This window comes from Pinus tabuliformis, chromosome 6 (genome assembly GCF_031772625.1).
Source record: "Pinus tabuliformis cultivar Carrire ecotype Pingquan chromosome 6, CPIR1, whole genome shotgun sequence".
Classification (NCBI taxonomy): domain Eukaryota; kingdom Viridiplantae; phylum Streptophyta; class Pinopsida; order Pinales; family Pinaceae; genus Pinus; species Pinus tabuliformis.
Genome location: NC_142292.1, coordinates 1,532,226,000 through 1,532,253,656, shown reverse-complemented (window position 1 = coordinate 1,532,253,656; position 27,657 = coordinate 1,532,226,000). Strand labels below are relative to the sequence as shown.

Below are 27,657 nucleotides of genomic sequence, written 5' to 3'. Positions count from 1 at the left end.
CCTTCTCACGGTATCAAGGTTATCTTGATCATCATCATTCACATAACTTCCTTAATCATGCTTATTAATATTATCAAATCATCTTTACTTACAAACATTTTCAACATCTTGAAAATTATGTACTTGCAAAACTTTTAATAGCAAGTACAAACATAGAAAAGCCTAAGATACCAAATTCGTTGCCCAAATTAGATGAATCAGACACGATTTGGTGGGACACATGCCCTCTGGATTGTGTCCCGATTCCAGGACACGTGTCACGTGTGTTTTACCTTTGTGTGGCGACAAAAGGGTGATTTGGCCCATTCTAACTTCACCAAATTCATTCTCTCTTGGTGTGGGTTTGCTGTGAGTGTGTGAGAGCAAAGAGCAAAGGGTGTGGAAGCATTTTGGAGGTGATTCAAGCAACAGGTAAGTGCATTTTCTCTATTTTTTTGCTTTTTTATTACAACAGTTTTCCCACTGTCACACCAGCAGATGCAGAGATGACATTGGATACAACAGAGGAGGATGCAACAGAGGAGAGCAGTGGTGACCATGATGATGAGTACAATGATGTTGATTTTGATTATGAGGATTGATGACTCATGAGCTACCTATTGCCTTAAGGCTTGTAGTTGTTTTGCATTTGCTATTTCTATTTGCCATTGGCATTGCTACAACCTACTACCTTTGTAACACTGTACACATTTTGATTTTGATGACTTATTGAAAAAACTACAGTATCTTGTCTTTCTCCCATTGGATCATTGATGAATATATATTATGATTTATCATTTATGTCACAATTGTATTTGTATGCATAATGTTACTTTGTAAAACTAACATCTAGATGAAGATCTATGTTTGAATCAATGAATTTGTATCATGAATGAGAATTTGTGTAAGAAATATCTAATTTGTAATATATATATATATATATATATATATATATATATATATATATATATAATGTGTCCGTGTCCGACACTCGAACCTCATGTACTTCGTGTCTCGTGTCCCCATGTCAGATGACTTAGACAGAAGCATGAAGTTAACTATATCAAAATCATATGGAAGCATTTTGACTTTAGACATTAAACACCTAAACCTAGTTAGGTTCATAATCAACGAAGTTACATCTCTTTACATACTAGACTTCAACTTCTTGCTAGGGTTTTGTCACAAATCCTAGACTTCATCTTCGAGACACAAAGCCTTAGATATTAGCAATTCAAACAAATAACAATCCAATCATAGTGCTTTACATCAACAATATGCTTTTACATGTTAGACTTCTACTAGGGTTAGTTTCAAACCCTAGATTTTATCATCAAAACTAAATCATATCGAAAATTAAAAACAACATCATCATCTCCTAGAATATCAATTTCTACTAGGGCTTTGCTACATACCCTAGAATTCATAAACTAAAACATGAGCATCAACACATATACATATCTAGGATTTCACGTACTAGCATTTTATATCAATGTTCATATGTACTAGGTAAACCCAGGACACAAACATCAATACAACAATTTTCTCCAGGCTAGGGTTTTGATCGGACGAATATAGACCTAGGGTTTCATTCCTAGGAACTTACTATAGATATTAGAGGGGTTTTGCTCATAAATACTAATTTACTAAACCCTAAAGATCTAGGGTTTCAATCAGTGTTGAAAATATCGGCAAGGGTCTTGAAAACATCTTATCGGCAATATCGGCAAAATATTGGAAAATATCGGCAAACATAAAAAATCGAATTTTTGCAAATTTTTAAACATATAAAGCAATAATGATATTTAGTCGAGATTTTCAAAATATGGCAATATTTCGCTGATATTTTCAAAATATCGTGATATTTAGCCAATATTTTGAAAATATCGTGATATTTACTCAGTGATATATCGTTTTGATGAAAATGGCCCGATATTTTCAAATATTGGCAATATATCGGAGATATTATCAACACTGGTTTCAATACATAACTTAGACATTATTAGCAAACCCTAAAGGGCTAGGGTTTTATCATAACAATATCAAAACCTAAACATCAAAGAATAGGATCAACAACCCTAAGTAAACTAGGGTTTCATAATCAATATTGACATACCCTTAGCAACAAGAGGCTTGGGTTTTATAGTGAACCCTAAAGGTTAGGGTTACACAAGAATGATCAAATAATATCATGATGGAAGATTAAATCTAATGATTAATCACCCTAACAGAATTTTGAGATTCAAAACCTTAGACATAATGATGTCAACAACATAAAGTAAATTTCAAAAGAGAATGAACATACATTTTCTATGAAGAGAACCTTGTAACAAAACTTGTAGTTTTTAGACATACCTTGAATTGTTCCTTAACAAACCTTGTAAGACATCAATTCTTGAAGGGCAGAACTTCTTCCATGCAACAAGTCTATCCTTTGAAGTCTCCTCCATAACCTTCGAATATTCAGCAAGCTTTCCTAACCGAGGAAGATATAAAGAGAAAGGTTATTAGCATATAATACAAACAAAATCTCAATATGAGAGGTAAACCAAACATAAAAGAGGAGACAAGGAACAAGACAACTTATCAAAAATTAAAAAATGTTCTAACAAGACATGTTAGACCTACAAATTCTAGAAATCAAAACATAAAGGAAAACAACTCAAAACTTAAAATAGAAGACTAAGAGGGATATGTGAGAGAGAGAGGACTTCGTAGTATAAGTCCTTGACTTCTAATTCTTTGGTCTTGTTTTTCTTAGGTGGAGCTTCATCGGTAACATTTGCTTGATTCCTATCTCTCTTCTTATTCCTTGGATTCTTCTGACATTGAATTTTGTAGTGACCCATCTTGTGACAATTGTAACATTCAATCTTGGATAGGTCAACCTTCTTCTTTGGTCCTTTGAATTTCTTGAAGGTTCCTTTCTTTTTGTGATGAGCGTAATAGGCATTAGAGATGTTTTCTTCCTCATCCTCCTCCTCCTTGTTTACTAACAATACTCGAGCTTCTTCTTGACTGCATGCATTCCACATTTTCTCAAATGTTGGTGTATCCTTCCAACTGTTAAGTCCTAATGCAAAGACACTCTCAAGATTTCGGTAGCCTAGAAGAGCAGTAATTGCGAGCTCCTTTTCTAGGACAACTTCATCTATTGCTTGGAGTTCATATGTGATTTTAGATATCCTTATAAAGTAAGATGACATAGTATCATCTTTTGTCATCTTAGTAATCCTTAATTCATTCTTGAGGCTTGTTATTTGACCAATGTTTTTGATTGTGAATAATTTGGAGAGAGCCTCATACATTTCTTGAGTGGAATTTGTGTTGGTTATGTATGGAATTAGGTTGTCCTTAATTCCATCCACTATTAGGTTCATAGCCAACATTTATGTTTCTCTAAACTTTGCTTTCTCTGCTTCACTTGATTCATCTGCAGGCTTCTTGACTTTTCCTTGAATAAGATCCAAAAGTTTGTTATTTTCGAGGATGAGATCTATCCTCTTTTTCCGGCCTTGTAGTTGGAGGCTCCTTCTAGTTTGTTTTCTCCCTTCATTGAGTTTGACATAGTTCCTGTAGATAGTAGACTTATCTCCTTATATGATCCTTTTTCCTTAATGACCTTTCTTTGATCTCCTTTTCCTCAATAGATCTTCAACCTACCTTTTTCCTTCTTCTTCACCTTAGCTCTGATACCATGTTAGAAAATCAGAAAGGCAGAAAGATTTTCTTATATTGATAATTACTTGTGATATTATTATGTTCTTATTAACTTCTTTGTGTTCTTCCTTTATCTTCTTCTCATCAAGCAATCATCAAAACAAAAACATGAAGATCATGGACACCAAATGTAGGCACTTAGCTAGGGCTAAAACCCCTATATAGGGGAAAACCCAGTCAAAGAACTCTTCCTTCAGTAGATTCAAAATGAGATAGACCAAGACCTTAGACCAATAGACCTTCCTCCTCCACCAAGTCAGCCTTCCAAGATGATTCAACAAACTTTAATAGTGACTTCTAGTCTAGCAGCAACAACCCAACAACAACTCAGAGATTACGGCCCCAAATTCACCAACAACTTCAAAATTTCGGCCTCCCCAACAACAATCCAGAACTTCACACGTGCGAGATAAGAGAGAATTTTCAGCTTCTTTAGCAAGATGTTGGCCTCCTTCTTTTTTGCTAGACTTTTCCTCTTCTCCTCTTGAAATTCACACTTTTTCTTAGCCCAGAAACTACAGATCGAACTTGTTGAGTTGGTGCTTCAAATGAGGTCGAGTTGCTCCAATATATAGGCTTCTTGTGAGGTCGAATTCCCCTGTTTGAGGCTTACTTGTCCTTCCTTGAGGCCGACTTGGTGGAGGAGGTCTGGAAGACCTAAAATACAATAAAATAATTTTTTTCTTTGACAAATATATCCCTAAGAAGGGTGTGTTATAATATGACATGGACAAGGACACTTGACATAAGCCCTAGAAGCCTACAATGGAAGTTTTGACCTAAAAACAAATGACTCAAGCATGAAACCCATGCTTTAATAAGTCAAATTCTTTAATAATAAAATTTCTCTTTTTCTTTTGACAAATGCATTACATCATGACTCAAATACAATTATGAAGACCGACACTAATTACATTCTTCAACACTTATAAATTAGCACATGGGCAAAAGCCAAGCATGAACTCTACCTCACTCATATGGTCATCACTTGGTTCCTAGGCCAGTGTTACCCTATCTCATAGAAGAGAAGGAACCCTTACATGTCCCAACCCCTGATGGACGATGAGTTGCCCCATCCTAAAGGGGGTAATAACTGTTATACATCACACAAAGCAAGCTCTCATTCCTTGAGTTGTGAGTAGTAATACAAAGAATAATCAAGAAAAAGTAAAAGGTATATAGAGGGGTGGAAAAACAAAAGCGGAGGTAACTCATGCATCCATGATTGCTCCACTCTCACATGTACATCCAGGATGAGGTACTCCATCGCAACCAATCCCTTTGACCATGGCACTTGGCCATGAAGTCCTTCCCCTTCGTTCCATCATTATTCACATGGCACCTATTGATTGAAGGGTGGACCAAGGACATGTTAATTCCCCTTGGGGGTTGAGGAGAACCTAATAGGATCGTCTATTAACCACTCCTACCTAGGGAGGTAACACCATTATATGACTAAGGCCCCAATTTTGGAATAAAAGCTTTATATGAAGTGTTACTTTGCCCATTTCTTTCAAGCTTGGTTCACATAGATGCAATAATGATTAATGTACCTAATGGTGAAAGTTGCAACACTGGATATTGTGTGTAATTGGCAAGGGATTCCATCTATAGGTCTGGGCAACTTAACCCATGTCTGGCTCCTCCAGGGGGACATATTGACACCCACAGGTGATGCACCCATGGGCCTCGGATAGTTATAGAGCATCATTTGTCGCCATGGGCACCTTCAAAACCCACAACGTTCTTGCATTTGCTTTGTTATTTATGGGATGATACACCTGGACGCTAGACTAGCATGCCCCCCAATTGGCTTAGTAGTACTACAAGGTATGGCAGTTAATCCAAGGCTTAGATGAGGCTTGTCTCATGCCTTGAGACATGGGAGGGCTAGCACCATCTTTAGGGCCCTCAACGTTGGAGCATAATTAGGAATTCACACCACTAGGAAACCTAAGTCACAGGACACGTCCCTCAGGGTCACGTGTCCCGTATTTCACGTGTCAGACACGAAATACGACCTAAAACATGTCCAAAACGTTTTTTATCATGTCCTCCAATCGTGACACGCGTTTTTGACGTGGAAAAAATGTGCCCTAACGTTTTTGCCCCTTAGGACACATGTCCCACAAAAAGTCACTCATAAAGCCCGCGCATGGTTCATTTTTTTGGTTTTTTCGGTCATTTTTCACCGTCGAAGCTCGCTGGAGTCGTTGTTGTGTTGGAACTTGGTCATTGTTTGCTCGTTGGAGTCATTGTTGTGTTGTGTTGGAAGTTCCTTTAGCGATTCCCAACTGTCAACTTCACATCGACCTGGGTCCTGGATAATAGCGTTCATGGTTTGGAGCTCGTGGTTTGGGGCTTAAATTTCTTGTTTTTGAGCGTGTGGGGCCAGGTCAGCATTTTCTTGTATTCCATATGCCCATACCTATATAATTTGTATCAATGTATTCAAGAGCCTTTTCATGTGTTGGCTACCATTCATGATTTTTAACTTTTGAAATAGCTTTCTTCATGGTCTCTATAGCTCGATTCATTTGCTTGTTCTCTAAATATCCATCCACAAACATTTCCCATGTTTTGAAATTTGGTTTTCCTCCTTTTTCTAAAACATGTTCAAGAAAGACTCTGTGGCCTGCCTTTTCAATCATTCCTTTTGTGATATAGGCATCAATTAGTACATTGGGCACTCTGATATCATAACTTAGGCCATTGAATTCCCACTCTTCAAAACATTTTTCGACTCCCTGCATATCTCCAAGTTTGACCAATGAAGAAAGCATGCATATATAGCCATTGTATTGTTTTAATTGCAAATTTCAATGGCTACAGAGAGTTGACTTAAATATATAGGGCTCTACCTAGTTGAGTCTGTCTTGCAATTGCCCACATTTTCCAAGATGTGCAACTTGAGTAAGTCAGATTCATATACTAGTCAACAAGAGAGCTAGAATTGTTGAGAAATAAAATATCAGTGTTTGATGTCATATGTGCAATACGCAAAATGCCCCTGTTGAGATCCTTGATTTGGTTCTCAATCTGTTTAATAAGTTAATAACATGAAGATTCAAGAATGAACATTGAACTGTGAGCAATGAACATCATTTATGTAGTAAATTAATAAACTAATACTATATTTTAGTAAATTAATAAACTAATACTATATTTTTGTAACTTAATATGCATCAGGAACCAATGTTACTTGGGAGCGGGAGCGGGAGCAGGAGCGACCATTTTCAGAAGCTCCCGGTTTGGGAGCGAATCCGGGAGCGATTTTTTAAAAATATATATATTTTTTATATTTTTTAATTTTTGATACATATATGTCAACAAAAACATGTAGAATGATGAAATAGACATAAAAAACATAAAAAAACATAAATTGATCATTGAACCATATCACATCAATCATCTAGAAATTATAATCGTCATCAACCATGTCCACAAGTTAGTAAAATACATATTACAACTGCAACATATTGAGTCTTATAAATCATGATTCATCAAATTCAATATTAAAGTTTCAACTTCAAGCTTTCAGAATTGAAAATTCAATAACATTTATCATCATTGATCACCAAAGTTGTACTTGTAAGCCAAGTTTAACCATTACAAGAAGTAATATCGAAGATATTTCTAAGTCCTAACTTCTAACTGTTAACATGATATGAAATGTTAAAAATTTATAAAATGAAACATGAATAATGAGATGAAATGAAACAACTTTAGTCTTTCACAAAGCATCATATTCATAATTCACAATCATTACCAATGAGTTATAATTGCCAAGGCCCAACTTCAAACTTCAAATTTTCATTGTTACAGTGATATAATGTTTACAAAAAATATCATAATGTCATAATGATATGAAAGAGTCAAGAGTCAAGAGTCAAGGACTCAAAACTCAACAGTTATGAAAACTAAAGTCTAATAGAAACTAAAAAAGACAAGTACACTGTAAATCTACAAGTGGCCCTTGCCACGAGAGTCTCCAGGAGTATAAGCAGGTCGTGGTGGTCTTCTAGGAGTCTCCCGCACAGACCGACGACCAGAACTAGAGCCTCCACGCGAGGGTGTCGATGGAGGTGGCGACAGCAATGGAACAAGACTCGGGCCCCGAGCACTGCTACTGGATGGTGGAGGTGGAGGTGGCATGGCTGCTGCAGCTGCTTCATTTTCATCCCTTACAAGCTCCTCTTCTAGTTCTTCAATATGTACAATGCCATCCTCCAAATTGTCGTCCTCAGGGTGATTGTCCCAAATTTTATATGTGGGATCTTCATTAGCCCGATCACAGTAATGGCTCAACAACCTCAAGTTGTAGTGCACATAAACCAAGCTTTCTGCTCGGTTTTCGTTGAGTCTGTTTCTTTTCACATTATGTATATAACTGTAGGTGCTCCAACACCTCTCTGCAGAAGAGGAATTTACAACCTGTGAAAGAACTTTTCTTGCCAATTTTGGCAAAAGTCCGTGGCCGCCATATGTTTCCCACCATGTGAGAGAATCAAATTTATCTTTGTCGTCCACTGCATGGAAGTTACCATACAAACCAGTGCCACTGAAGTATCTGCCTATTTCAAGGCGCACAGCTGCACATTCCTCCCTGTCAGGCACCAACTTTTCTAATGCTTCCAGATATCCTTTAGTTACCTCTTGATCTAAATGGGGTTTGGTCCTAACCCCACCCCCTGCTGCAGGTTGGCCCAACCAAGATGTAGAGTAGTATTTTGGCGTAAGGATATACGCCAAGCAATGTAGTGGAAGGTTAAGCCTATTCCACCGTTCACACACACAATCATGAATCAGTTTGTACAAGTTGGGATCTTTATTATGAACAATGTCTTTTATTTCCCCCAACATGGTATCCATTTGCTCATACACCTCGCCAATCACTGGTTTGTCTGTATCTGCAAACCGAATCATGTGATAAATTGGCTTGGTGAAATCCAATACCTGCCTCTCTTACCTTCAAAAGGCGCCTGAAGGTGAGGTAATAGCTACCAAATCTAGTCCTCACAATCTTCAGCAACTCCAATCTCGAGTGACTGCGGAAAAGGCCATGGGTATTGCTATGATTTGTAATAAATTTTATCATTTGTTTTCCTTTCTTGTACAAATCACCAATCCATTGGTATTGTTCATTTTTGTTTTTGACAATATCATGCAACAGAAGGTTCAATGTGTGAACCAAACATCCAGACCAAAATATGTTCGGGTATTTATCCTCAATAATTGCTCCCGCTGCCTTACAATTAGGAGCATTATCAGTGATGACTTGGATGACATTGTATGGGCCAATACGCTCAATTGTTTCAAGTAATGCTTCTGCAATGTTGATAGCGGTCTTGAACTTGTCTGAGTAATCATGTGCAGCTAGAAAGATGGGACCACTAACAGACACAGCAAGAACACTTATCAATGGCTTGCCTTTTACATTTGTCCATCCATCAGATACAATGGACACCCCATTGTCAGTCCAAGAACTTGTCATTTTATTCAAAGAATGTGATATTTTTGCTTTTTCATGATCAAGGCCAACAGTTCTTGCCTTGTCATACCCAGGGCTCTTGTATCCTTTAGGGGCATCATTTATGGCAGAAACCATTTCGTGCCAATAAGGTGAGCGTAGAACATTGAATGGTATCCCACATGCATAGAGGAACCTGTAAACTTTTGAATCCACATCATTCCTACACCCCTCATCAAGGAAATCTGATATGGTTCTACGTCTTAAAGATGATGACCCTGTGCCTCCATGTCCATATCCACTGCCTTGGGAGGATGCTGAAGGGAGTTCTTTGTGATTGTGAGCTTGGTTCAAAGAAACCCCTTGATCTTTTTGTTCTGTATTGGGCGTCCTCCTCTTCCTTTATGTATTTGGCTCTATCTGCTGTTGACATCGCTGCACAAGTTTTGATTCCTATTTGTTTCTCTCCATCCCATGGCCTTTTCCCGCAGAGGTGTCTTCTAGCACGGGTGTATGAACCTGTGTAATCAGTGTTGCAATGGGGGCAATGAAATTTAGTGGTTCCACCCCCTCTCCCTGTTTCAGCCCTGTGAACATATTTCCACAATGGAGTTTGGTCTTGTTTAGTTTTTTGAGGGTCATGTTCACCCTCCTCCACCTCCTCCTCACTGGGGTTTTCACCCATTTGACTTCCTCCGGCTTCTTCATCCACCTCTTTAGTTTGAGGCCCCCTCCGTTTCCTACTCTCCACCACCATAATAACCATAAAAGGGACCAGGAAGAGGAAAATGCCAATAAATATCCCCAGGTCCATGGTGTTTGATGTTTGTAGGGTTTTGAGTCTTGAATCTGCAAATTAATTTAGTTTATTGGGATTAATTCATTTAATTTATTAATTTAATTTAAATACATGATTTTTAAACAGTTAAACTCAAACAACTAAATTAAATCAACTAAATTAACTACCTAACCAGCTAAACTAACTAGATTACTAAGTTACTTACCTCTGCAGGCTTGCTCCTCGCTCCTTGGCAGTTGCTCCTCGCTCCTCAGCACTTGCTCTTCGCTCCAATGCTCTTGCTCCAGCTCCAACTTGCTCAATGAAGTGATAATGAAAGTTTTTTTGGCCCATTGGCCTTATAAAACAAAAAAAAAATTCTAAAATTTTTATTTTTTTCGGGTCCGGCGGATTTTTTTTCCGCCGAACCGCTCCCGGCCCGGCCCGATTCGCTCCCGGAGCGTTTTTTAATGCCCGGGAGCGATCAGGGAGCGATCGCTCCCCGATCGCTCCCGGGCATTAAAAAACGCTCCGGGAGCGCGGGAGCGATCGCTCCCTGAATCGCTCCCTAACAGACCAGGGAGCGTAAATTTTTTTACGGGAGCGATTTTGGGAGCGCGCTCCCGAGCCGCTCCCGCCCGGAGCGCGCTTTGGGAGCGGGTTCGAAGGGGGGGGGGGGGGCGCTCCCCCGCAACACTGTCAGGAACTATATTTCAGTGTTATATATATATATAAAATGTGTCCCTCGTGTCATGTTTCGGAGGTCACTGTCTCATGTCGAATACTCGTATTTACATGTCCCCCGTGTCTCATGTCCTCGTGTCATGTGGACTTAACCCAATCCCAAAATTGGGGCCCACAAAGGATTTTGTTAGAGATTTAGGGGCCATCCTCTATAGCATGATTTTAGAGGGCCTCTACACTTGCCATGACACTCAAGACCCCCAAAGCCCTAGAAAGGCAATCTGCTACCATGACATCAACAATTACCTCACTTCATCTCACACATGTGGAGATATTTGTGTTTTTATGAGCTACAAGGTCATCTTGTGACCTTGCTTGTAGTTTGCCCATTATTTATATATTTAGGGGTTTGTAGGCTAAAAGGGCCTTAGTAGGACACATATAAAGTGATTCATTGTGATAATCAAAACTGCATTAAGCTCTCTGAGAATCCCGTGTTTCATGATTGGTCCAAGCACATTGAGATCATATATCACTTCATCAGAGAGAGGATCTAGAGAGTTGTTGTGAGATTACAATACATTTTCACAGAGGAGCAAGTGGCAGATATTCTCACTAACCCTCTAGTGAAAGGGAAGTTTGTGAAGCACTGAGATAAGATGGGGGTGATGGAGAATCCCTTTCTTGCTAGGAGGGAGTGTTGAAGTGTGTGCCTGCTTCGGAAGGTCTTTTGCATAGGCTTGGTATCTTAGCATGTGGAAGATGATTTATTGCTTCTTTAGGTGCTTGCTTGGTGGAGTAAGTGATTTATGTTTTCTTTGATAAGTCTAACTTAGGAAAAGTACAATAATTAAAGCCAATTAATTATTGTGGACTATTAAATCATTTTCTAATGATAAATAATTTAATTGTTTAAGTGTATAATGTCCCCAATTAATTAATATGGTTAAGAAGAAATTCCATTTTTACATTTTTGACCTTCGGGAGATATTTTGGCATTAGAACTTAGGAAAGGTGGATTAGGAGGGGACCCCACTTGGCTTTTTAGGAAAAGAAGGCTTCCAAACATTAGGAAAGGTAATAAATCAAAGTGCAAATGGAATGTGGGGGTCACTCCAAAGGGAATTCGTACCCCTTAGGAGAGTTCAAACTTGTGGGGAGAAAGACGAGAGGGAACTCAAATTATGGGGGCCACATGAAGGAATAGAACGTGCAGCAAGATAAATAGAGGTGGAGGGCCTCATTTTGGGGATCTTTTGATTTTGATATCTGAACCATAGTTTGCTCAAGTTGTTTAGCTGGGTCATTAGAGTGTTGTTTAACACACAAGATTTCCGAGGGGAAATCGCAACTCCTTCAGTGGACTTTGAGTGCCACCCTAGGGGAGCTTTACTACATTTGTGGAGTTGTTTCGGAGGGATTTCACAGAGAGATTCGAGCTATTGAGGAGCAGGCTAGGCGCAGTAAGGGATCACACACTCGTGGGGAGTGAGCTTCATGACAACGTGGGTTTTGGGAATTTAGAGGCATATTCTATTGTCACTTAGCAGCGATTTTACAGTGATATCAGAGCTGAGTTGATTACATACATGTTGAAATTCCTCTTCTTGGACCAGTGTAGAAGGGGTTTGGTTGGGCCTGCGTAGTCATTGGAGGAGTACATTGATTGTGGAGGCTTGAACCGAAGTTGGGGCTGCGGATTTACCAGGGGCATAAGGATAATTCTTAGAGGTATTATCAGCTAATTTTGGAGTGCTTTGGTAGCGATTCTTCAAGCAGAACGAATTACCCAGCTGTAGAGGGTGCTCACATTATTTGGGGTCAATTTTGGAAGGTTGGAATTAGGCCTAACCCTTTTTGGGTTTTTCTGGGTCTATTGAGGAGAGGCCAAGGTTAATTTGGTTGAATTTTCTGAGCACTCTAGAGGGCTCAAACAATTGTTTCTTCCCATCCAACAATTGCTTATAATTTGCTCCATTTTGTGGGTTTTGTGGTTTGGAGGACTAGGACCAATTCTTGTATGGGTCCTATGGGGAAAATTAAGAGGAGGCCACAACAACGATTTCAGGTCAATTTGGGCATTCTAGCAAGGGATTTGAACCACTTTCAGATAGTAGCAGTGGCATAACTTTTGGGCCAGCGTAGAAGCTAATTTCTGGGCACACGTGTAAGCTTGAGGAAAGGAGTTTGGGAGCTCGGTTGTGCTAGGAGTTTGAGGAGATCATCCGGGGGCTGGAGTTCAACATTTTTGGGGGAATTGGAAGGTTGCTTCAACACATTTCCAGACAGGATGTAGTATTTTCTAGCCAGTTTGAGGAGGATGTGGTATTTGGGGGCGATTTTTGGAGGTCAGAACTAGGCCAAACTCTTTTTGGGTTTTGGTGGGTTTATTGAGAGGAGCCTGGGGTTAATTTTGCAGAATTTTCTGAGTACCAGAGGTGGGACTTTTCACAGCATCTTTGTAGCAAACAACACAATTTCACAAGGGTAGCACAGGGCATCATTGTAGCAGCTATTTCTACCATCTGGGCTTGACATGCTATCACTTGGGCTTGACCACGCTTGCAATTGAGGTAAGCCCAGGTACACCTTTCTCACATTATTGTACTTTTCTCCTAGATTATAATAAAATGGCTCAACTGATGGTTATTTATGGACTTTCTATGGGTGTGCACTGAATGTTTCAATTTTATGGTGTCGTTGTTTATTGTCTGCTTTGCATAGCAATGTTTTTCCTAGTTTGGGACATTACAGTGGTATTAGAGCTTTGATCTTGACCTAGCTGTGGGTAGCCAACAAGAGCATGGGAGATTTAGGTATGAGTGCACAGTGAAGGGTGAAACCAGAGACGAACTCGTGGCACAAGGGAAATCGAGTATGCAGAAATTCTGGGGTGGGATCTGTTGGGACGAGGAGAGGTTGGCCTAGTTGAGGAGGGTGACAGACCAGATCCATCCTCACCCTTACAACAAAGATGCTAGAGTTGAGCGGGCAGTGGGGGTGCAACCATCTACATCATGTGGGGAAGGTCGACAGAATCAGGGCACCAAATCTCCTGAAAAGGAGCAAGCAGGATAGGGACAGTTAGAGGGTGAGTCCAGGAGACGATTTTGCTAGTGGAGACCTGGTTTTAGACATCAAGAGCTTGAGGAGGAGGCTGAGGGTATGCAGGGTCATGAGGAGCACGTAGATACACCCAGTGTGACACAGGAGCTACCCTCACGAGAGTTTCCTTTGGTAGCCCCGATTGACACGTTGGTGGAGACAGTTGGGCACACACCCATAGAACCTTCCATTGACGAGGTGCAAGTAGGCACAGAGTTACCCACAATTGTGACAAAGTTCCTAGATGACTGCTACCTACAGCAGCAGGGAGAGCACCTTGAGGAGCGTGAACTAGATGAGGATATTATGCTTGAGGAGCTACCTGTGGTGGGGCAGCTCAGGACTCCCATTGAGCCCATGATGGAGAATGGGCAATCATCTTTTGGGCCTGCCATCCATGTGGAGCAAATAGATACGCAGGCAACTAACAAAGTTGCAGTACTTCCCGTCAGTAGCTCTCTTCAGGATTACATAGAGGGGGCCTACAATATTGTTAGGTTACCTCTGCACATTGGAGGAAGAGTCGCTAAGCTACCTAGACAGATCGTATATGTTGACCAAGACAATGAGACGAGGCAACATGGGTTGCACAGGACGGACGCAACGCTTGCAAGAGGGAGTTGTTACATGTATTAGTGCTCTTGCAGTTGATCCCTCTAATGGGGTTAGATGGCGAGAGGTATTGAGCTGGTACCCAACGGAGCGGGTTAGGCATCAGGATGTATCCATGGCCATAGTTCGGTAGGCGTTGTGGGTTACCAGAGTGGCTCGAGGGCCAAACTATTTTTGGGATCCAGGTGGGATTCCCCATCACATCAGGGAGTCAGTTGGTGATGGTAGTAGATGTGCACTGGATTTGGGGATTGAGGGTACACACACCCACAATTTTCTTTCAGAGTTTCGAGCAACTCTAGTGGCTAGCTGGATCGACAGGGGAGTAGGTGGACTCTGTGAGTTGTCCTGGCATGTGGATCAAATGTGGAGTTGCAGGATGATCAACATACTCTTGCAGGGGCTGATCGGAGGAGGTGGCATCGGTAGGCCACCAGATGTTGAAATTTCTAAGTTTACTTAGTTAGAAACCCTTATGCACTTTTTCTTATTTATTCCTACCTACTTGTTATTTTTCCTTAACAAGTTATTTACAAAGTAAATACTGAAAATAAACACTAGTGCATGCTCAACATATTACAAATCAGCAACTAAAAGAAATAAGAACAAACACACCACATGACACCATTATTTTTGGACTAATGTCCCCGGAAAAACCCAATGTGGGAAAATTGGTGCAACTATCTGAGGGTTTCTTATTAAGCAATATAAGAGTACAATTTGGGTGCCGAAACTGGCCTACCCAATAGAAAATTTCCTTAGCAGTAATACCTCTCGGTTTCTGACAAATCTACTGGCTGAAACCCCAAATAATCCTTCCGACAACTACGCAGCACCAATCTGTCCCAGAAACCCCAACGTTTGCCCAATCTGGACTGTGTCAACCTTTCCTAGCCCAGCGTTGCCACTGCGTCAACGTATCTTGGCCTGCGTCAGCCCCAGGAGGCCCTGCGTCAGCTACACTGGCCCCTCTGGTGCTCTGCGCAACATTTAGCTGCCTCTGCGTGGCCCTGCGTGAGCACTGGATGCTCCTGCGTCTCTCTCTCTCTGGCTACTCTGTTGCTATCTTGGCACTATGTTTGCCTCTCTCTCTCTGTACTCAATGCCCCTCAGTTGCTCTCCCGATCACTGATTCTATCTCTCTTAGCAGACCTCGCTCTATAGAATAGAATGACTGATCACTCTGGTGTGTTCTCCAAGTGACCTTGAAGCCTCCTCTTATACTTTTCCTGTTGACATCTCAACGACCGAGATTAAGTCCCTAATCAACGGCTAAGATTAGATCTGGCTTGATCCATGTCTTTTGGACCACTCTAACACAAATTCATATTAATACACATTAATATTTTATTTTCCCTAAGTTTAGACTTAGGGACTCCATTAAAAATATTAATTATTTTAATATCTCCTGATCTGTTTAGAATCTGCCCAAACCCTTTCTAGGTATTGGAGATCTCATGTGCCCCAACCTCTCTACCAAATTTCGTGGCTAGAGCATATCCGATGCTACCCCAAATCAACATTCCCTCTTAACGAGGACTGTGCCCTAACAATATTCCTTACTGAGTATTACTTTGATCATCCGACATCAGTACCTGTGCTGATGCTAGGCCTTCCTGCCCAACATCCTCTGCACTGCTGCATCTTGTATTGTTGCCCATGGTTCTACCACTGCACTGCTGCATCTGTACAACAGCTACCTCTGCATCTGTGCTGCTGCTAGTCCTTTCTCCTAGCACTGCATTCGCACTGCACCTCCTCTCATCATGTTGCATCGTGTTGCCCACTGCTGCACTGCAACTCAGTTACTGAGAAGTAAGTAACTGATCTCTCAATCTGACCTCCATGTTGGGCTAGAGACACCCATTGATGTTGAAGCTCCCTCTACCGCTGACAAGTGCTCCCTCTCTGACCTTTGCACTGTTGCAACAACTCCCTGCGTCTCGCACCGTTGCACACCTCTCTGTGCCATCCTGCATTGGTGCAACACTCCTGTGCCTCTCACATTGCTGCAGCTTGCTAGCCTTGTGCTGTCTCGGGACTCCTGCACTGTAACTCTCTCTGCCGCTCCATCCACATCCGTCTCTACCCACTCAACCAGTCCTGGTACTCCTTGTTGGGGCTCCCGTAGCAAGGTCTAATCCAAGAGGCTAGGTACCTCAAGGATCCTACCCCTTATCGCCTGTAGTCCACCTGACTACAGCTCGACGTCTCCCCACTTCTGCTCAAGTGGCGCGTGTGCACTGGTGGCACAACCATCGTCTGTCAAAACTTCCTTCTCTGCCTGTGCTGGCGCTGCCTTAGTCTCTGAAGACTCTCCCTTACTCTTCTTCCTTGGACACTGGGTCGCATAATGACCCAACTCCCCACAATGGAAGCACTTGATCTTGAAGAGAACTTTCTTCTTCCGCTTTTCCTGCTTTCCCTCAAATGCTAGGGCCACAACCTTCTCCTCCTTCTTGACCTTGATCCCTTTGCTGCTGCTGCCTGTCTTCCACTGTCGTCTAATCTCTTCCTGGCGAAGAGCTGCCCACATCTCGTCCCAAGGTGGGAGAGTCCCTCTGCCCAGGATACTCTGGACAAATACTTCCCAATCTTTTGAGACAGCATTCAGGGCTATCCTCACCATAAGCTCCTGATCCGGTGTCGCTCCTGTAGCAGTCAACTGGTCTCAGATCTCATTCAATCCTGCGAGGAAGGTGTCAATCGATTGACCCTTATTCATCTGATACGACCTCATCTAGTTCTCGAGCAACATTCTTCTCTGCACAAAAGTATGCTGGTACAACTTCTTGAGACCCTCCCACATCTCAAATGTTGTTTCCTTCTCAGCTATATGTGGTACCACATGATCCTTGACCCCGTCAAGGATAATGCACTTGGCCCTCGCCATCGCCTCTTCATTCCTGTCATTATTATTGGTGTCGACTGGGACAACTATTACCTTCAAGTCTAAGTTCTTGATACGATTCTTGTCAAGCACTGATAAGATTCTGGCCTTCCAGACTACGAAGTTTGATGCTCCGTCCAGTCTATCCTGGTCTCTTACCCCGTGTAGTGCCATGATGCTCCTCTACTTCCCTCCTGGAAGTTCTCTGTTCGACTCCTTTGAGTCTCTACTTCCTGTCTGGAAGTTCTCTTCTGGACTCCCTCTGAGTCCCGATTTCCCTCCTAGAAATCCTTCTACCACTTGTCGAGATGCCCCCTACTCTGATCGACTTGTGTAGCTACACTTTTGATCCGGGTTCCTCAACTAGAAACCCTCGGTAACAACTCATCTGGCCCTGCTCTATCAGGTATTGTTCTGACTACAGTACCTCACCAGCTCCACTCTGCAATATTCTTGCAGCCTTTTAGACCCCAGCGACTGCCTCTCTATGAATTGTGTCAACCCCTCTCTGCCTCACGCTGGCCCTGCGTCACCCTGGATGGGTCTGCTCAGCCCTGGGAAGCCCTGCGTTAGCCCTTTGACCCTCTGCGTCAGCAACGCTGGCCTCTCTGAGGCTCTGCGCAGCTTCTGACTTCCTCTGCGTGACCTTGGCTGGCTCTGCGTCACACTCCTTGGCTTCTGTGTTGCTAGAAACAACTTTTGTAATCTCGGGACCACTGTTCTCAGTTGCTATTGCTCTGCTCGACTGATGTCTTTTAGTCCTCCTGTGATCTGCAGTCACGCTCCGATACCATGTTGAAGTTTCTAAGTTTACTTAGTTAGAATTCCTTCATGCACTTTTTCTGATTTATTCCTACCTACTTGTTATTTTTCCTTAACAAGTTATTTACAAAGTAAATACTGAAAATAAACACCAGTGCATGCTCAACATATTACAGATCAGAAACTAAAAGAAACAAGAACAAACACACCACATGACACCATTATTTTTCGACTAATGTCCCCGGAAAAACCCAATGTGGGAAAACTGGTGCAACTATCTGAGGGTTTTCTTATTAAGCAATATCAGAGTACAATCTGGGTGTCGAAACTGGCCTACTTAATAGAGAATTTCCTTAGCAGTAATACCTCTCAGTTTCTGACAAATCTATTGGCTGAAACCCTGAATAATCCTTCTGGCAGCTACTCAGCACCAATCTGTCCCAGAAACCCTAGTGTCTGCCCAATCTGGACTGTGTCAGCCTCTCCTAGCCCAGCGTTGGCACTGCGTCAACGTATCTTGGCCTGCGTCAGCCCCAGGAGGCCCTGCGTCAGCTCTCTGAGCCTTTGCGTCAACTACATTGGCCCCTTTGGTGCTCTGCGTGAGCATTGGCTGCTCCTGCGTCTCTCTCTCTCGCTGCTCTGCTGCTATCTCGACACTATCTCTGCCTCTCTGTCTCTCTGTACTCAATGCCCCTCAGCTGCTCTCCCAATCACTGATTCTATCTCTCTTAGCAAACCCCGCTCGAAAGAATAGAAAGACTGATCACTCTGGTGTGTTCTCCAAGTGACCCTCAAGCCTCCTCTTATACTTTTCCTGTGGACATCTCAACGGCTGAGATTAAGTCTCTAATCGATGGCTAAGATTAGATCTGGCTTGATCCATGTCTTTTGGACCACTCTAACACAGATTCATATTAATACACATTAATATTTTATTTTCCCTAAGTTTAGACTTAGGGACTCCATTAAAAATATTAATTATTTTAATATCTCCTGATATGTTTAGAATCTGCTCAAACTCTTTCTGGGTATTGGAGATCTCATGTGCCCCAACCTCTCCACCAAGTTTCGTGGCTAGAGCACATCCGATGCTACCCCAAATCAACACCAGAAAGAATATTGTACGGGGATGAGGCTTTCCTATGGATATGTGGGGTGTAGAGGACACTAGACAACAACACGTTAGTGACACCATCGCTAGCACCTAGGGAGGTTTGCCTATTAGATCTCTTTGAGAAGATTAGGAGGGGAGGTCCACCCATTCAAGGTCATGGAGGTGTGGTAGTAGAGATGGCGACCCTGACAGGATGCAAGTTGTTGCACACTGACTCAACCTCTAGCCGTGGCATTCTGTGGTGTATAGAGATATGCAGTGATGAGCGCCTCTTGAGTATATCCATAGGGACTTGCATAAAATCACAAAGGGGTTGGTTGTTGTCCCTTGATGCCCTCATCATAAGCAGTAAGGCGCAAGCGACTCACCTAAGGTGGATGGATGTGACCCAGAGTATCATGGACAAGAGAGGAGTTTCCCTGTTGGCGCAGAAAGACTATGCACGTGTTGGCACGCGGAGGTTTGGCACGCGAGGGTGTGGGGATGGCATGGTATGTTGCAGAGGTAGCATATGCTTTGCCCCCGAGTCCCCCCTTAAGGGTATGATTATGAGGGATCTGTATGACACACCTTCAGCAGGGCATTTCGAAGCATTGCAGGGGCATGCGATGCAGGGAATGATAGACTTGTTCTATAGGAGGGCACGTAGGCTTCTGGCAGTTTTTGGGTACACCATCCGAAGACGGGATGGTAGAGTTTGTTGTGTGGCCAAGCAGGAGTAGGGTCGTGGGGTATACACCAGATTGTCCCTTGATATATGGAGCCTATACCTGCAGGGATCAGAGGTGAGGCGTGGATGGATCACAGTAGTTGTCAAAATTATGTTGCCGCAAACTTGGGAGCCAAGGTTTCAGTTGACGAGTGGATCACTCCACTTCGAGATGGGCAGGACCCTAACAGAGAGAGATCTAGCTCATTCTTGGGTCAACACATGGGAGATCATTGAGGTTTTCTCCACATGGCGAGGCAGGTATTCCCTGTTGTTGCTTAGGATTGAGGCTAGCCAGGGAGTGGTGGACTCGAGCATTGCAAAGTTTCCCTGGAAGGTTGGTCATAGCGTTGATCGTGACGGAAATAGTGGCTGAGCATTACCGGAGAGGAGGGTCCGGTACGAGCATGTTGAGCAGTCGGACATGATTGGGGTGTGTGTCACGATGGCAACAGGATAGGTTCCTTCTGCAACGTGTAGGGGATTCTAGCATAGCGGGCTGAGCAGTTCAACTACCCGTAGAGGTGAGCTAGTTTCTACAGAGGAGGGTCATCCAGATCTTCCATTTGGTTTTAGTGATTCATTGATGGTGTGGGGAACTTCATCGGTGCGACAGGGTGATCGACAGGAGGAAATCAGGGGAGGCTTGGGCAGATGAGGGTTCAATCCCACCAGGATTGGATTGCATCTTTAGGAGTCCACCCCTGAGGTGCACGAGAGAGACTATTCGATAGAGTAGTTTCATGAGGAGATGATCAAGATCTTATACTACCATGATGCTCTACTTAGTGGCGACATGCAGAGGACGTTGGGAGCCTATGATGAGCTGGACAACGAGTGGAGCAAGGGATGCTTCACGCTGATCAGGGTGGCTTGGGATCCTGGCAGGGTAGGGCAGAGATCAGAGATGACTCGGTGGCACATTTGGGACCCCGATATTGTTTGCAGTGACTTTCTGGGTCGACTGATAGAGGGGGTGCTTGTTCAACCATTGCTTGAGGACAAGCAATTTTTGGTGGGGAGGACTGTAATGTCCCCAATTAATTAATATGGTTAAGAAGAAATTCCATTTTTACAATTTTGACCATCGGGAGATATTTTGGCATTAGAACTTAGGAAAGGTGGATTAGGAGGACCCCACTTGGCTTTTTAGGAAAAGAAGGCTTCCAAACATTAGAAAAGGTAATAAATCAAAGTGCAAGTGGAATGTGGGGGCCACTCCAAAGGGAATTCGTACCCCTTAGGAGAGTTCGAACTTGTGGGGAGAAAGAGGAGAGGGAACTCAAATTGTGGGGGCCACATGAAGGAATAGAAGGGGCAGCAAGATAAATAGAGGTGGAGGGCCTCATTTTGGGGATCTTTTGCTAATTTGATATTTGAACCATAGTTTGCTCAAGCTGTTTAGCTGGGTCAACAGAGTGTTATTTAGCACACGAGATTTTCGAGGGGAAATCTCAACTCCTTCGGTGGACTTCGAGTGCCACCGTAGGGGAGCTTAATACATTGGTGGAGCTGTTCTGGAGGGATTTCGTAGAGAGATTCAAGCTATTGAGGAGCAAGTTGATTGCAGTAAGGGACCACTCATTCATGTGGGGAGTGAGCTTCATGACAACGTGGGTTCTTGGAATTTAGAGGCATATTCTCTTGGCACTTAGCAACAATTTTACAGTGGTATCAGAGTTGAGTGGATTACATACAAGTCGAAATTCCTCTTCCTGGGCTAGCATAGAAGGGATTTGGCTGGGTCTGCGCAGTCATTAGAGGAGTACATTGATTGTGGAGGCTTGAACCGGAGTTGGGGCTGCAGATTTACCAGGGGCATAAGGATAATTCTTGGAGGTATTCTCAGCTAATTTTGGAGGGCTTTGGCAACGATTCTTCAGGCAGAACGAATTACCCAGCTGTAGAGGGTGCTCACATTATTTGGGGTCAATTTTGGAAGGTTGGAATTAGGCCCAACCCTTTCTGGGTTTTTTTGGGTTTGTTGAGGAGAGGCCAAGGTTAATTTGGCTGAATTTTCTGAGCACTCTAGAGGGCTCAAACAGGTGTTTCTTCCCAGCCAGCAACTGTTGGTAATTTGCTCCATTTTGTGGGTTTTCTGGTTTGGAGGATTGGGACCAATTCCTTTCTGGGTCCTGTGGGGAAAATTAAGAGGAGGCTACAACAACAATTTTAGGCCAATTCGAGCATTCTAGCAAGGGACTCGAACCACTTTCAGATAGCAGCAGTGGCACAATTTCTGGGCCAACGCAAAAGCTAATTTCTGGGCACACATGGAAGGTTGAGGAAAGGAGTTTGGGAGTTGGGTTGTGCTAGGAGTTTGACGAGATCATCCAGGGGGTGGAGTTCAACATTTTTGGGGGAATCGGAAGGCTGCTTCAACACATTTCTAGACGGGACGTATTTTCTAGCCAGTTTGAGTAGGACGTGGTATTCTGGGGCTATTTTCAGAGGTCAAAACTAGGCCAAACCCTTTCTGAATTTTGGTGGGTTTATTGAGAGGAGCTCGGGGCTAATTTTGCAGAATTTTCTAAGCATTGGAGGTGGGATTTTCAACAACATATTTGTATTAGATAACATAGTTTCACAAGGGCAACACAGGGCATCATTGTAGCAGCTATTTCTACCATCCGGGCTTGACATATTATTACCTAGGTTTGATCACGCTTGCCATTGAGGCACGCCCGGGTGCACCTCTTTCACATTATTGTACTTTGCTCCCAGATTATAATAAAATGGCTTGACTAATGGTTATTTCTGGGCTTTCTATGTGTGTGCACTGAATGTTTCAATTTTATGGTGTCGTTGTTATTGTCTGCTTTGCATAGCACTGTTTTTCCTAGTTTGGGACATTACAAAGTGACTTAGGAATAATCTCAACCATTGATCTCCAAGATCACGTAGAAGGGAGATTAGGGTTGGATTTGGGCTTGATGAAGATTAGAAAGAAGCCTAACGAAGAGGTGAAGATACAAAAACACAAGAGAGGCAACTACAACATTTTTGGGAAAGAAGTTTTCTCAAGGAGAGAGCGAATTCTCTGGAGCGAGAGGCTCATTTTGATTGAGGAGAAGGAAGAAGAATACATGGATAATTTTGGGGTGTTTCCAAGAGGTCAATTTGCTAGGAATTGGAGAGGCTGAATTGTTAAAGTGAGAATGAGGCATAGTTGCAGGGGAGGCCAATTTATGAGTGCGCAGAGGTCGAGTGAGAGCTAGGCGCAGGGGCCGGTTTTCTGGTGAGAGGTGGGCCGAGGCTGAATTTCTTCAAAGATTGAATTTCCACTTGGTCGATTTTCCTTGGGCTGAATTATTCCAGTGGGGCAGAGTTGCAAGTTCCAGTCACTGTAATTTTCTTTGTAAATTCTATGTGGGTTGAAACCCTGATTTTCCAAATTAATAAATGATGGAGAATTGTTGTGGGTGAATTAATTTTATTGCAATGTGTGATTTATGTCTCTGATTTATTTCCGCTGCATATATTTCTTGATGTTACAATACCAGTGATTCTATTTTTCAGTAATTCAGGATTTATTTTGTTAATTAAATAAATTGCTGCAAGTAAATAAATCTGGAATGGTATTAGGAGATTTGACACCACTGGCATCAACAATGAACAGGCAAGTGTAGGATCTATGCATTACCATATGAATAAATACTCTTTCCTTGTTCTTTGAAACTGTCACCTGGACATATTGTCTCCCTACCTATAGGGAGCAAGTCTATGATCTATGCATTACCATATGAATTAACACCCTTTCCTTGTTCTTTGTAAATGTCGCCTGGATATAATTTCTTTGATTCTGATCGAGGTCCTCATCCAAATTTAAATTTTAGAGTTAAGCCAGCTGTTAGGATTCAGGAATCCTATGTTTGGGGATTATTAGACACATTAGATGCCTAGCTAGTCATGGACGGCAGGGTATAAGCAGCATGCAATCATATTAATGTATGCTGGAGCCATCAGTTTGGTTAAGTGCAGTGAAGTTACTAGAATGCTTAGATTTGAGCTAATTTACGAAGGAAAGTCTTATAAACAATTGGGTTGGTTCATATCTGTTGGTCATGTCCCTTACTTATGGTGCTCCCCCAATTATCGTCTACCCTACGTATTGTTATATGATTCTATTTTATTCCAGTCCCTGTATATATATTGGCTGATGGTTGTTCTGTAGATGGAACTTCTTGCATCTTTCTTCATCTTTAATTTGTTTTGGATTTGCTTAATTCATGATCTATTATTGTCATAAGAATCAGACCCAGCTCTACTATGTGGAGTGTGAATAACTTGAGTGCATTCCTTTGCTTTCTCGAGGATGAGAACCTGATGATAAGAGAAACGTATATAATCTTGTCTGCATTATCTAGAAACATCTCTTTGAAGCCTAGGTTTGTGGATGGACACGTGATGAATCTTGATAGAGTTATTGATCTCTCGCTCAAACATCAAGGATTTAACTGGTATTCTTTGTCTGACTGGGCTTGGATTGCTAATTCAATAGTCAGAGGCTAAGTTTGCTGGATTCCGCTTGAACAGTTGCAAAGAGAAAAAGCAATTTGAAGAGAGTAGAAATAGTTTTTATCATTAGAGAGAACAATCTTTTGCAGAGTGTGAGTGTGTGCGAGTCTTCACTATGATTTCAGGAGGATAAACAATTGTAAGTTAAGGCCAGTCCTAAAGATCATATTCTTGAACCTTCTATATTTGTGAGAAAAAAGTATCATTTTTATGTTTATATAAGACACTCTGTAAGAGAGTACCATGTACATCACATCATAAGCAGTCTATTTCAAAACCAGAATACACTAACTACATTACTACCAAAAATCGCAGATTTCCAAAGAGAGAAAAAACATAAGCAGACAGCATACCTTTAATAAGGGTGGCTCCTCTGAGCTGGCTGAATTGGGGTTTACATGCTTCTGGACATTCTCAGCTCCTGCAGGTGGAATCTCTTCTTCAATGAGGACCGAGAGCTGTCTATTTAGTGCTGGGATTATGATCATCTCCATACAGCACAACTCTCTTCTTGAAGACATTGTCCACCTTTTCCTCACTATCCTCGGCCCAACAGCTATGTAACAGAAATTGTTCATATTCTATTACCTAATCAGAATAAAACAAGTTATAATAATTCAATTTGTTTGTCAAAATTATCTTGAATTCAGATTTGGAAGCATGAATCATGCAGCAGAGCTTAAAGGATATGACTTGTTTCGAAAGGATTCTAGGTTATTTTTTAAAGGCAAGCATTAGTCATTAACCAGGCGCAGCTTAAATGGAAAAAACCTTTTATTAAAAGTAATTTGGATGTGGTATGCACTGATGAAACCAATGTATAGACTAATAGAGTGGATTATGTGTCATTGTTACTTCTGCAGATTGAGATGGATCCTGTGAGACATTTTGTTGCTGATATATCTTGTATAAATAAGCTTATGGATCTGCGACTAATACTCGTCACAAAGAAGTATTTGACTGAGTTCAGCGTGAGTACTGGCCTGCTTTGTTCAATGTTTTATATTTTTCCTATTGTTCTTTAATTTATTTGGTTGGTACAAACTACAAAATTCTGGATTTTGTTGCTTATTTGAATTCCAAGATGAAATTAAACTGTAACTGATTCTATGCTTGCATCCAAAATACAGGATGAAGAGAGAGAATATATTGGACGAATAGTAAAATCTGCATGCATAGAGAAGGGTGTAAAAGGAGGATTGCACTGGCCCCTTGGAGGAGATTGTGTAATAGACAGGTTCAGAGTCAAAGGATCATGGCATCGCAGTGTAACTACTATAGTTGGGAAGTTATGGACCATAAAATTACAGCATGTAAATAGAGGGGAGTTCAAATCTTCCTCTGGAAGAGTCTCAGATGAAATAGACTTGAAGTTCACAAGCCTGACAAAGTGTTTGAGGGTGAGCTTTTCGAACAGAATTTCTATTTTCTTTTTCTTTTTTTCATTTCGGAAGAATTATAAAATTGACTATCAAAGCTAGAGTGCAGGATCAAGTGCAATGGGACGAGGAAAACATAATGAACACGCTGGAAGATATCCTGGGGTGGGTTTGGACTGAATGTTTATAGTCAGTGGCATTCAGTACAAACATCTGATACTTCTAATCCGTTTATATGGGGGGAGCCTAAGCTATTGAAATCTCTGATTATAAACAGTTAATATGAGCTTATCATCCCCCTTCGTACTTCAAATGAAAATTTTCACATGGAGTAAAGCTTGTAAATGGGAAGTAATGTTTTAGACCTTTCGCAGAGTTATACAAGATTCTGTATATATATGGATGGTCATGTGGTTAACACTTTTTGTTAGAATTTGGGGGCAATGAAACTGAGAAAAGTTTGTCGGTGTAAAAAAATTGTAATAAAGTTTGCCATTATGTTTAAGGAACATAATTAAATTTCTTGAAAGCGCGTAATATATCAAAATATATCAAATGAAAGTGCTTAATACATCAAATTAAGAAATACCATATATTGATGTTGAAAGTGTGTTATATGATAACTATAGCATAATCGCATTGATGCATGTAATTAAACATATTCACAAACTTATTAAATTAAGTCATTAAAATAATATAATAATAATAATATCTATTGGTCACAGTCAAGCCAGACACCAAATTGGTGTATGAGACCTTTTGTTTGTGGGACAAGGGACCCATCTCCGCGCAGTGATTTGACTGTTAAGTCTACAAAGGCATACATATTCTACCCCTCTGATTTTGAATCTGTGACCTCTTAGGAGGAAACACATGATCTTAACCATTAGACCCACTAAACATTTACCTAAAATAAATTAAATTATTATGTAACATTTATATAACATTACATAAATAATGTATAACATTTATTAAATTATTGTATAACATTTACATATTAAACATTTATATAACATTACGCAAATACTGTATAACATTTATTAAATTATTATATAACATTTATATTTGCAAAATATTCATATGGTATATTCGTTTTAAATTCTTTTTGGCAAATAATTCAAACGGTATACTATGTATGAATTATTTGCAGATAATCGTAACCCATCTCATAAAGTAGCGACCTGTTAAGCGGGAGGTGTTTTTGTTCAATTTTTTTTTTTATATAAATGTTTAAATGTTGTGTAACGTACAAGATACAACCTTCCAATTAACCTCTCTGAAACCACAACGGTTGATCATGTTATACGACGACGAATGTTCCTCTAGCATTAGCATTCAAGCTTGTGCATTCATTCATTTCAAAAAAATTAAAATTTTGGAAATCTAAGTTGAAATAGGTAGGCTTATCAATGTAATTATATATAATTAAATACAAATAATTTTAAAAGTGTGTTATGTCAAAATATATCAAATTAAGAAATTATATATATATATAAATTATATATTTCTGTTTTTTTTAAAGAAAAAAAAATATTTATTATATCAAGCAGAATTCAAAATAAATATTATTATTTGATTAAAATCATTCCTAGAGTTTTTGACTCTATTGTTTTATAAAATTAGCTTAAATTTATCTTAACTTTGTATCTCTTCAATTTAATAATATTATTAATATTATTTAATTTTAATTTTAATTATCAAGTAGATATTAATAAGCAATAAATATAATTATTAATTTTATTTTTATAATTTTAATTATCGAGCCAACAACACAACATTACATTACATAATATAATAGGGCACAATAGACATTACAACATCTCTTCCATTATGGGTTGGAGAGTGCCCTTATCATCCACAAGCCAATAGAGCTATAGGAACATTCAACAAAATAATGAATATGGATTCAAAAAGCTTTGTGTTATCAATATAGGTTA

General features: G+C 41.0%; 1 protein-coding gene across 3 annotated transcripts in view; it reads left to right on the top strand.

Annotated features, from left to right (window-relative positions):
• LOC149264567 (uncharacterized) overlaps positions 1-26,183 on the top strand; it is a 162,474-nt gene extending 136,291 nt beyond the window's left edge. For 2 of the 3 annotated variants that reach the window (XM_089428421.1, XM_089428405.1), the window contains exons 5-7: positions 25,205-25,312; positions 25,472-25,741; positions 25,830-26,183. In XM_089428421.1, coding sequence (XP_089284547.1) covers positions 25,205-25,312; positions 25,472-25,741; positions 25,830-25,910 — 459 coding nt within the window. In that variant the 3' untranslated portion in view covers positions 25,911-26,183. Of the gene's footprint in view, positions 1-25,204; positions 25,313-25,471; positions 25,742-25,822 lie in introns of all 3 variants that reach the window. The other variant, XM_089428414.1, reaches the window with a different exon arrangement.
• The last annotated feature ends 1,474 nt before the right edge of the window (positions 26,184-27,657 follow it).